We start from the raw sequence: 12,155 nt of genomic DNA on the forward strand, positions 1-12,155 counted from the left end.
CTTTCTTTGGGAAATCACCATCCTCCACAGATGTGACTGCACTGGAAAGCTCTAGGAAACAGGTCAAATAGACCTGTTGTTGATGCAACACACCCCCATGCCTGGGGGAATGGATTATTTCTTCCCCTGGCCAGGAGCCACCAGGTAACTGCTCAGCTGCTTCGGGGCTTCTCTTACCCCCCACCTGCAGGTTCTCATCAGTTGGCTCAGGCAATTCAGGGACAGTGTCTTGTGCCTAAAGAAAAGCAACATTGCATGCAGCTGAAGCAAATACAGATGCACATGCACATATCAAGTGGTGTTACCTAAGTCTCTCTGTTTACCAAACATCTACACTTCGATTTTCTAAATGGTCTCTTTCTCTTCAGTTTGTTTTTGTATGCTTACAAGTAACTGTCTGCATGTTTAAATTCTGTGCATATTCAAAAACCAAGCAGGCAGCTAAGCAGTTTTTTGTCCCAACAAATCAGGCGGTTAAAGCCTGTGCTTTCCAGTCAGTGAAGGTAGATTAATGCAAGTGCAGCTATTTTCACAGGTAAAATCACACTAGTCAACAAAATCTGGCTATGATTATTAAGGTTATAATGTGCCACTCAGAAGTGCTGGCTAGAGCTAGATAATTTTTTCTATTTGGCCAGAAGTTTTACACATTGATATGTATCAGTCCATATTGACAAAACCTATTTGTGAGATTGTTCAGGTTTCATGAGGCCACTTTAGGAAAGGTATTAAATGAAGCATTCAAAATATTTGTTTCTAGTGTTTCTGAGATGTAATGTTTTCATTTTGAAATGATGTGTTTTGTGTAGGTATTTGCCTAAAGTAGCATGATTTTTAATGAATGAGTAAATCAAACATGCCTATTGGATTCACACTACAGGACTGAATTAATTTAGTTACTACAATCAGCATTCAGGAATTAAAAATTGAACCATAAGCTTCAGGACAGATACAAATGAAACTGACCTTGGCATTGAAGGTAAACATCATTCTAGAGTAAAAATTTCCATCTTCTGCAGCACAAGAAATTTAGGCTAATTGCTAAGTGGAATTTTAAGCCCATGGTTCTTTTGCTCTGTTCTCTGTGTGTGCGTGAAGGCTTTTCAGTCCAAGCTTCAAGGGGCATGATGCCAGATCAGACAAGGTCTGATTAGTTATAATGAAGTAGTGGCACCTGTACCCTTTGGGTGGAAACTCTTATTTTGTTAACTAGATCACTAAATAATACTCAGATTTGCACAGTGTGTTTACAGAAACAGCAGCCCCCACTATAACAGCAGTGTAGCTATTTTCACAGAACGGTGTTATCGTCTAGTGTCAGTTTTTTAAAAAACATCTTAGGTACATGGACCTTCAAGGCCTATTGAAGTGAACTGAAATGGGGCATCCAGGTTCCCTGAAGAGTTTTCCAGGTCTGCATCCTCATCAGCATTTACATCCCTGAGCTGTCTGGAATGCACTTTTCTGTGGAAACTAGTAGCAAATCTGGCTTCCAAAGGATGTGTGTCCCTGACTGACCTGCTCCTGACTTATATTAGGACTGCAGAGTGCGCTTACCTCTTATTAGACACCGATGAACCCGTACAGCTCAGAGCACTTTAACAGCAGAGTGAACTGCTTGTTGTCTAAAAAGGCTGAACTCAGGTTAAAAACTTTTCAGCAGCCAGGATATTAATAATGTCTCTCTTCCATGTGGATTCTCTGATGCCCAACAAGAGGTGGACTCGGGATGCATTATTTCCTTTGCAAAAGTCTAATAAATCTAATGAAGTCTCTCTCCTCTGCTTTCATGAATCTTACTCTATATTCTTGAAATGTGCGAGTAGTAAATATTTCTGATGCTTCTGCACTTCAGATTTTATCTGAAGTGATGAAAATGTCCCAAATGTATTGTGGGGAAGTGCCAGACAGGCAGATGCTCAGAAGTACACAGAACGTGTTCACTAAATTTTATTTTCTCACAAAATGAATCTCAAAAGCTTGACTAATTTTGCACATTTCTTGAAACTGAATGGCTTATAATGATGTCTTCATTTCAGCATAGTGCTAGTAAAAGTGAGGTGGGATCTAACAGACTTACACCTGGTTTCCTCTTGACTTAAGATCTCTTGCTGCATTTCCTAGGAACTAGGATGTAAGCACATGCTAGGATGTAAGTGCTCTAGGGTCATTAAGGCCATTAGACATGCATGCTGTCCAGCAGCCAGGGGTCCATATCTTTGGCAGAGAAGCTACAAATATATTATGTTTCTCCTGAATCAAAACCACTGTGAAAAATGAAAATCCTCATGTACACACATATGTGAGCACATACACTTTTCCATTAGTGCTCAAAATGCCCTTTCCAGATGATGTCTATATGCTGCAAGAAAGTGACTCTAGGAAGGGAATTTGTACCCTGTATTTCAAAAGCTCACCTAAGCAGCACTTGCTAGTAGTTTAACTATGTCAAACAGAAACAAGGTGCTGATATTTTTGACTGACTCTGAAATTTGTCTGATTAGATTTGGAGTTACTGTTGTCTTTCAAGTATTACAGATGTTAAACCTTTATAGAAGAGTCCAAGGTTCTTTTTTTGGCCTAAGTAACCTGAAATGTGAAGAAGTGACTAACTGCAGGGGTTAACTGTGGTGAAAAATTAGCATATGGATTTGTTCTTTTAGAGTGTATGGAAAGTACTGCTTTTAATGGAAGAAATGAGATGCCTTAGTAAACTAGGAGACATGAAAGGATGAAAACATTTATCTGCGTTAAAGCTGTGAGCCTCCTGTGCCAGACACCATCAGTGTTATAGCCCTGTACTTCAGCAGAAAAGCTACTGTGAGGTCAGAGCTTCCCTTACCAAAATCCTGTAGTGAATAGAGGTTTGCGGTGTGTGAAGTAATGTATGTTCCACCATGTTCATAGCCTGGTGATGCAAGGATGCTCAGGTTGTAAGTGAATTACATCTGACCTAGCTTTGCACCTGACTAGCTACACTGATATTTCGGGCTTTTGATAGATGCATTGCTTCAGTCTTAGGAATGGTAAAGGAATTGGGTAAAGTTAGTACTTAAAAAAAGAAATAAGATGACTAGTGTCAGGGAAAGATCAGGAAAGCATTATGAAAAACAAAGAAAAGCTTCCCAAAAATGCACACAAATAGACACAAATTTTGCCAATGAAAGACTGAGAGAGACCAATATCTTCCTGTGTGAGACAGCCCTGCCTAAGAAAATATTGGGTTATTTCCTTGGGAATCTGTTGGATGGATTAAATCAGCCTTCACAGAGTGAGCCCTCTTGAAAATTGCCTTTTATGGATTATCCTTACCTCTGTTCTGGATCCAGCTACAACCAGTTCTTTGAAGACTGCAACCGTGACAGAAACATTCTTACATGTAAGACCATCCTATGATTCAATTTCATTTGGAGGCATACACCTCTTTAGCCTGGCTTTTCCTAAATACTACCAAACTAGGACTGCTTCCAGGGCTGAGGAGCACAGAGCAGTCAGGATGGACCCCTAAGTGCTTGGAAAGGTGAAAACAAAAGAACAGGACTCAAATGAAGCAAACCGCATAAATGAACCTCATGATGGTACAGAGGTAGTAAAATATTTTTGGTTGCAACCTTGTTATGGCTGCAGTATTTGAGAAAAAGTTGTACAAAGGGCAATGAATTTGTAACATTTCACCTAGAGTTCCTTTTTTTCTGTTACTGTGGAAGCAATATCAGCCAAATTAATATGGGTGGAGCTTAGTAAAGACAGCCACAAATACCTGGAGAAATGTGTGCTTGTAAATGTTCCCCCTCTATGATTTATAAAATGTAAGGTGGCTGGAGAAAGCAAGCACTTCACATGTTAGAACTATTAATTCTTTTCAACAAAACTAGCTCCTAAAAAGGCCTAGCCAAAGTCCAAAATCTGAGTTGCACTGTACACATGCACACCTGATGACGAGCAGCTTTACCCCCAAGGAGTGCAGAAGCCTAGGCGAACACAAAAGACAAGAGCTAAACAGAAGTAATGTCAGTCATCCTGAGTTTAAGCCTGTAAGCACATAGGTACATAACTGACTTTAAACATCTGAATAGTCTCACAGATGCTCACAAACTTAGCAGTGGCTTAACACCCAACACATGTTTCAATGTATGTAGTACTGAGGACAGATTCAGATACAGAGACATTTACTTTCCTTACGGCCACTGTCATCGCTTGGTGAGTTAGGCATAAACTACCTGCATGGATCAGGGAAAGTACAAAACCTACCTTTCCCACAGTTTTTGGCAATGCAAAGGGATTAACGAGTAATTTTTGTCCTGACGTAGTCCCATCCGGTTTTACGTATTGTAGATTAAACTGCTTCAGAGAATATGCATGAAACTTCACCCACCACTGCAGTCCTTCAAGCTTTGCAGCTGGGGGGTAGATTTCCTGGTCACAGAGGTTCACTGAAAACAGACATAAGAGAAGGTTAAGAAAAAGAAAAAGGGCAGCTCCCAGAAAAGAAAATCCAATTCCTCCATAGCACCTACAAAGCTGAAGAAAAGCGTATTAACTCACCCACACAGTCCCTGGAAGTTGAGTCCCAGGGCACCTGGAGACAGTGGAATCAGAGCCACTATCCATCCACCTCTCCTTTCTTTTTGTCTTTCTTTTTTTTACCAGCCAGTATGCTGCAGCTATAGCTTATTTGTCTGACAGTTACCTTGTACTTGGTGCTGTGGTACGCAAAGGTTATTGGAATTTATATGCAAAGCTCAATGAATATAGAATTAAAAAATGCCTCAGAGACGTTCCTGAAATGAGATGCCAAATCTCAGAAGTTGTATCTTTATGAGGAGAATTTGAATACAAAACACCAAGGTTTATGACTCTTGCACATATTAATTCATACCAATCCATATTATAAGAGGACTAAAGGGGCTATTTTTCAACTTGGGCTGAGACAGGAACTCTGCCAGATTTACTGACTTGCTGTGAGAAATCTACTTTATCTGGCTGATAGATACCTTTAAAATGTAAATCAGAATGGTGAGCTTATCACAAAGCTACCATTAGCAGCCCATAAAATGCTTGGTGTTGCAGGTCACAAGAGATTTTGGGAACAAGGTGAGCAAACTGGTCAGCAAAAACAGACCCTAAATTTTAACACTTTATTTTCTGTCTTATATGAAAGTTATCAGAACTGAAATCAAAACAGTTTTTATTATACATCCATTCCCTTGGCAACTAGCAATTACCATGACTTTGTGGGAGAGTCCAGACTTTAGAAGATACTATTATAATTGTGCAGACTCAAGAATTCTTACTTCATCTGTGGCCCAGGTGCTTTGTCTGTCTGGAGAGAAAAAGGAAAACCAGCTGCCCTATGGAAACCTCAGATGTTCTCCTTAAGGAGCCCTGTCAACCTCTATTCTCTCCAATGTCCTATAGGTAGCCTTTTGGTTTTGTACCTTATTTGCTGTGTCGTGAACTGGTCACTTCAGGATTACATTGTAGAGAAACCCAAGGCTCAGAAGCTTGAAATACCAATGCTGGCAAAAGATCACAAAGGCTAGAAATTTCCTCTGCAGACGAACAATGTTTACATTAATACTTTCAAATGCATTCAATAACTAGAATGACAGCAGCCATGATATTTCCATCCTAGTATGGTTGTTACTGATTTGTCCTCCTGCTGGTAAAAGCACATATTGCACTCTCTGCGTCTTTTTCATGCACACATGCAAGCACACACAGGCAGATGATGCGCTTTCAAGCCATCCGCAGATGGTTCCCCCATCAGGGTTTACTTTGCCATTTAGACCTCCTGCTTCACAGCCTCCTCTCGGTGTTGCAGTCCCTATTTTCTGTAATTAACTTCTGTTCCTCCCCCCCTTTTTTTTTTTACAAATGCTTTTCATTCTGATGCTTAGAGTCAACCGTCTCCCCAAAGCACTGTAATATTTAACAGCATCCGGAAAAAATGTGGTTAGAGAATTGGGAGACTTAAAGGAGACACTGCTCTTGTGAGTGTGCATTCACATTTTTGAATAGATATTCAGAGGGTGGGAATGTAGATGAGGGAGAAGCTATGAAAGGGCTTATTACTAATTAACTGTATCTATTTCTCCTCCTTTTAAACTGCTTTTTGTTTATCATTTCAGCTGGTAGGGTAATACACTAAATTAAAGCTGCAGAACACAATTATAATTAAGATTCAAAAAGCCAATTGCCTGTTAGTAAACTACCAATTGATAATAATGTAAGGGATATTTATAGCTCTTTGCTAAGTATGCCACAGATTTGCATCAATAACATACTTGCTAATCTCCAAACATTTTATTCAGTGGCCTTTTATTTACTATTGAAGGTAAGATTACTCTTCTCAAGCCATCCTTTCTAAAAGTATCTCGCTTTCATCTTGTTTACAGAGTTCAGCAAACACAGATGCTTCAGTCCTTTCCTCTCCTATGAAATAGTAATAACAGTATATAGTTACTAACATCACACCATACAGAAAACATTGCCATAAAGAACATACTATATGTAATTCAGCACTTATAACATCTTGCATTTCTACAGTTCCTTCTTTCTGAGTCATCTCATATTCTATAGAGGAGAAACCAAACCACCTTACCCAGGAGAGGAATCGGCCACCTTTGAGCAGAGCCCCAAACACAGGGCTCTGGTTTTCATTCCTTTCACAGGGAGGTGGAGCAAGACCTGTTTAAAGAGTTAAAAAAAAAAGTTACTCAATTGATAGATTTTGGTTTGTGTTTGGTGTGTGTTACTGGGAGATTAATAACTAACTTTTATAATTTCTTTTAATTATAAAACATCTGCGTAACTGTCATTTCAGCTGTGTGATGAAGTGTAAATAATTGTGACATGCCTTTTTTGTGAAATGTGTTTCTTGCATCATATGTTTGCTAAAGTTTGAGTGGCCTCGTAGTACTAATTATTGGAGTCATTATGAGACACTGTGTATTATCCCATCATGTGTACAGCAGTAAGAGAACCAGCTTAGGCACAGGTGACTGCCATCCACTGCTTAGGCACTGGAGGGGCAATTGATGAAGCATGAGAGTGTCTCATCTCTTATTGTGCCATGACTGCTCTTGAAACACAAGTGCCAAAAAACTGCTAAGCGTATAAACATCTGTGTGATTGAGAAGTGATATGGCGTATACCATAGACCGAGGACAGTGATGCAAGGTTATATGGTGGGGTGATGTAGGTTAAATAGAGGCAAGATGGCCACGTTGGAAATTATAGCCTGAATTGTGCCTGTAGCTACTGCCACAAGTAGCAACAAGTGAGGGGCTTGGAGACTAGAGCACACCATCTTGGCAAAAAAGCCTGGGAGATCCCTTACAAAAAAATAGCTCTTTGTCAACCTGCCTCTTTCTTCAGAGGGAGAATGAGGGTTAGAAATGAATGATCTGCCCATTCCTCAGCCCTCCCTGATAGCAGGGTCTGGGCAAGGGAGAGACAGAAAGAAAACAAGTTTACCTACGTCCTGCACATGTGGGAAAAATGTCAGCAAATGTATGTAAGAAGATATTCCCAAACCTGAAGCAGGGCTACAACTTCTCCCAGCCACAACTGGCCCTCTGAGTCAGCCTGTAGATACATTTTGTTTATTCTTCAAAGCCACATACCTTACAGCTTAAGCTGGAAAAGCATGTGAAAGCTGAAAAAAAAAAAAGCGAGATAATGGTGCAAAGAGAAATGGGCAGGATGCAAGGGAGGGCCATGGATGCAGGCAAGAGCTTCGCTGTCACTACAACAGAAAGGGCTGCAGCGTGAGAGCATGAGGTCGTCAGAAAGCTTGCCAGGAACCTAAGGTAGCACAAGTTTCCCCTGCATCTCTTCTCTTCGGAGCCAGATGATGTCATCCTTCCCATAGGTTGGCTGAGCACAGGGTGAATCCAGGTGATGATTGTGCAAGTGATTTCTGCTTCCTATGCTGCCTATCATGAATTTTATTATGGGTGGGCAAGTGAACTGACTTGCCCCAGGACTGGCCAGATAATTACATGGTCATTACTAACCACATTACTGAAGGGTAAATATGCAGTTATTTTTATCCATAAAATCAGCTCTTTCAACCCTAAGACTAATTCCACATTATTATGCAGCAGTATGTAATTACTATAAGACAGCTTCTACCCTCAAAGAAGCAGGCACTATTCCAAATGAAATTTTTCAGGGTTTTAAGTTAGCCATGCAATCTGACGGCAGGATTTGTGCTCTACCAGCTACCCAATAAAAATTATAAAACTGTAACCAGAAAATAAGTAGTCACAAGACCCTATTACCAGGCATAAGCACTAACAATTCCTATCCTATTCAGATTTGTAACCAAAACCACTTTTTTTTTAGAAAGAAATGCATTATGTGGAGAATCATGTTGCTATAACACTTAATCTTCCCATCGCAGAGTGCTGATCGCTTTAGGTGTGACTCCTGAGAGGAGGCACTGCGAAGTCTCTCCGGAGGTAGATGTTACGTAAAACATAAGAGGAAAGGTAGTTATATCATAACTGCTGATGTTCCTTGTAACTCTTTTCATTTCTTGCAGGTACTGTTGCATGATTTACCATGGAAAAATTGCTCTGCAGCATCCTGGTGTTTGGAATGGCTGTCATGGTCAACGCTTGTCCCAAATATTGTGTCTGTCAGAACCTGTCTGAGTCACTGGGGACTTTGTGTCCCTCCAAGGGTCTCCTGTTTGTACCACTAGACATAGATCGAAGGACTGTTGAACTCCGACTTGGGGGCAACTTTATTATTAATATCAGCCGACAGGATTTTGCCAATATGTCTGGACTTGTTGACCTTACTTTGTCCAGAAACACCATCAGTTACATACAGCCCTACTCTTTCACTGACTTGGAGAGCCTTCGGTCTTTACATCTGGACAGCAACAGACTGCCTGATATTGGAGAGGATATTTTGAGAGGCTTAATTAACCTTCAGCATTTGATTTTAAACAACAACCAGCTAAACAGCATCTCTGATGAAGCCTTTGAGGATTTTTTGCTGACATTGGAAGACTTAGACCTTTCCTACAATAACCTCCGAAGCATTCCCTGGGAATCTATAAGGAAGATGATAAACTTGCACCAGCTCAGTTTAGATCATAATCTGATAGATTATATTACAGAGGGGACGTTTGCAGATCTTCAGAAATTGGCCAGATTGGATCTAACATCCAACAGACTTCAGAAGCTCCCCCCCGACCCTATATTTGCCAGATCTCAAGTAATTCCATTAGCCGTTACCCCCTTTTCTCCACCTTTATCTCTCAGCTTTGGGGGCAACCCGCTGCATTGCAACTGCGAGCTACTGTGGTTAAGGCGACTTGACAGAGATGATGATATGGAAACTTGTGCTTCTCCTCCAGGTCTAAAGGGAAGGTACTTCTGGTATGTACGGGAGGAAGAATTTGTTTGTGAGCCTCCTCTTATTACACAACATACTCACAAGTTGCTGGTTTTAGAAGGGCAAACTGCCACACTAAAATGCAAAGCCATTGGGGATCCCACCCCCATCATTCATTGGGTGGCCCCTGATGACCGTCTCATTGGGAACTCTTCAAGGACAGCTGTCTATGACAATGGTACCTTAGATATCCTCATCACCACCTCCAAGGATTACGGGACTTTCACATGCATAGCAGCCAACGCTGCTGGAGAGTCCACTGCAACGATTGAGCTCTCAATTGTTCAGCTCCCCCATCTCAGCAATGGCACAGGCCGAGCAGCCCCACCAAAATCCAGGCTCTCGGACATCACCAGCTCCAGCAAGTCAAATCGCGGGGAAACAAAAGGCCCACCAGAAAGGGCTGTCCTGGTGTCAGATGTGACCACTACCTCAGCTTTGGTCAAGTGGACGGTGAGCAAGTCAGCCCCTCGGGTAAAAATGTATCAGCTGCAGTATAATTGCTCGGATGATGAAGTCCTGATCTACAGGTAAATGTGATTGCTGTTTGGTCCTCTGATGATGGCAGGGGGCAGAAAGCAGGATACGAAGTCTTTTACTATTAGGTCACTGATTTGACTTTGAACTGAGGTAACACTGTGTTGTGGTTTAACCCCAGCCAGCAACTAAGTACCACGCAGCCACTTGCTCACTCCTCCCCGCTCCCAGTGGGATGGGGAGGAGAATAAAAAAAAATAAAACTCATGGGTTGAGATAAGAACAGTTTAATAACTAAACTAAAATAAAATGTAATAATAATAAAATATAATAACAATAATAATAATTGTAATGAAAAGGAACATAACAAGAAAAGAGAGAAATTAGACCCAAGAAAAGACAAGTGATGCACAATGCAGTTGCTCACCACCCGCTGACCGATGCCTGAGCAACAATCCGCCCCTCCTGGCCAACTCCCCCCAGTTTATATATTGGGCATGATGTTCTATGGTATGGAATATCCCTTTGGCTAGTTCGGGTCAGCTGCCCCGGCTATGCTCCCTCCCAGCTTCTTGTCCACCTGCTTGCTGGCAGAGCATGGGAAACTGAAAAGTCCTTAGCTTAAGATAAGCGCTACTTAGCAACAACTAAAACATCAGCGTGTTATCAACATTATTCTCACACGAAATCCAAAACACAGCACTGTACCAGCTACCAGGAAGAAAATTAACTCTATTCCAGCCGAAACCAGGACACACTGCACCAGTAGCATTAACGGCGTCTGATAAATTTGCATTGTGTCTGTCGGTTTATCTATTGGTCTGTTCATCGCTTTTCTGTCTAAGTCATACATTACAAATCTCTCTAGTATTTATTCTCTAACAACAGCTATTTTCAGTAAAATTTCCAATTTAGGAAATAATAGTACTGCAGTTGGTAGCCTCCTTACTAGGCTTAATAAAAAAAGAAAATCTTGACAGGCTAGAAGTCAGAAGTTTCCCTTTCCACCTCCTGTAGGTGGGATTGAAACATACTACTGAGAGAGGAAGCAACGTGGGAGGAAGTTTGTGCTGTCTACCCATAACACAGGCTCTAATTATTCTGGGATTCAAGATTCGGGGTTGTTAGCAAGAGATTTTTCACCTGTATGAGAGAGCTCGTTTCTTACTTCACTAACATCTGTTTTACACAACTGTAATGGCTGACAACTTTGGAGCATTTAATGTTTCATACCATATTAAATGCGAGAAGAGATAGAGATAATTTCAAAAGCAAGCCCTGAACGTTCATTATGCTCCTCCAGTTCTACAACTCCTCTGACTTTTAATGATGTAAAGCAAGAGTCACTCTTGCAGTGAAGAAGCAATAAATTTTAGGGATTAAAAACGGGTAGGAAGAGTACAGGAAAACAGTGTTACTGTTTTTCCTTATGTCTTGGAAGAATGATTGACATAGTATGTTCATGCTAGTGATGAATCCCTAGAAACCACGCTTTCCTGCCTTTTTATTGCAAAGGCAGCAATATCAGATGCATTGAGCTGAAGTCTCTCTGGCTATATGTGAGTTACCAGCAGAAGTCAGAATCTCATGGCAAAGTAGAACCAAACACATAAACTCCTGTAGCTTTATAAGCATCCTGAAGCCAGTGGAGAAAAATTGGATCTGGTAGAGGAATAATGGGATTTGGGTTTTGACTCTAATTTGTGAACAAACTCTGGCCAAAACATAGTCAAAGCCATTGATTTCCTCAGTAGGCTTGGGATGATTATCTGCTGGCCTGCAGACTACTCTGTCCTTCTACTGCCTGCAGTGAGAGCTGAGGCACTAGTCAAGTCACGGTACTTAGCCTCCAGATCCCAGAACAGACCTTGCTATTTTCTTCTTTACCATAGCGTAGTTTTCTTTAGACTGAGAAATTCAAAACTAGAGGTAGTAAATGTTCATGTGATGTTTTTCACTCACCTTTCTCCTACAAAGAAATCTAATTTTAAAGTTTTTTCAGAACTGAATGTTAAGTTGACATGGACAAAAGTTTGTGCCAGCAATACTTTTATCTCAATCAGTTGTAGAACAGAAATAATAAATTAATTTATTTAGCTACTCCAAACTCACTCTTTGCCAAAAGTAGGAATATTGACCAGCAAGTCCAAAGAACATTTTTTTTTAAAAAGAATATTTATTCAAATACTGAAATAACCTGAGGAAATTCAGTTCTGTTCACTTCCATTCCTCAATTATAAAAATATGTTGAAATAATCAAATCA

General features: G+C 40.7%; 1 protein-coding gene across 1 annotated transcript in view; it reads left to right on the top strand.

Moving 5' to 3' along the window:
* Positions 1-8,571: 8,571 nt before the first annotated feature.
* LRFN2 (leucine rich repeat and fibronectin type III domain containing 2) overlaps positions 8,572-12,155 on the top strand; it is a 41,530-nt gene continuing 37,946 nt past the window's right edge. The window contains exon 1 of the mRNA XM_050894161.1: positions 8,572-9,944. Coding sequence (XP_050750118.1) covers positions 8,572-9,944 — 1,373 coding nt within the window. The remainder of the gene's footprint in view (positions 9,945-12,155) is intronic.

The sequence above is a fragment of the Gymnogyps californianus genome, chromosome 3 (assembly GCF_018139145.2).
Source record: "Gymnogyps californianus isolate 813 chromosome 3, ASM1813914v2, whole genome shotgun sequence".
Taxonomy (NCBI): domain Eukaryota; kingdom Metazoa; phylum Chordata; class Aves; order Accipitriformes; family Cathartidae; genus Gymnogyps; species Gymnogyps californianus.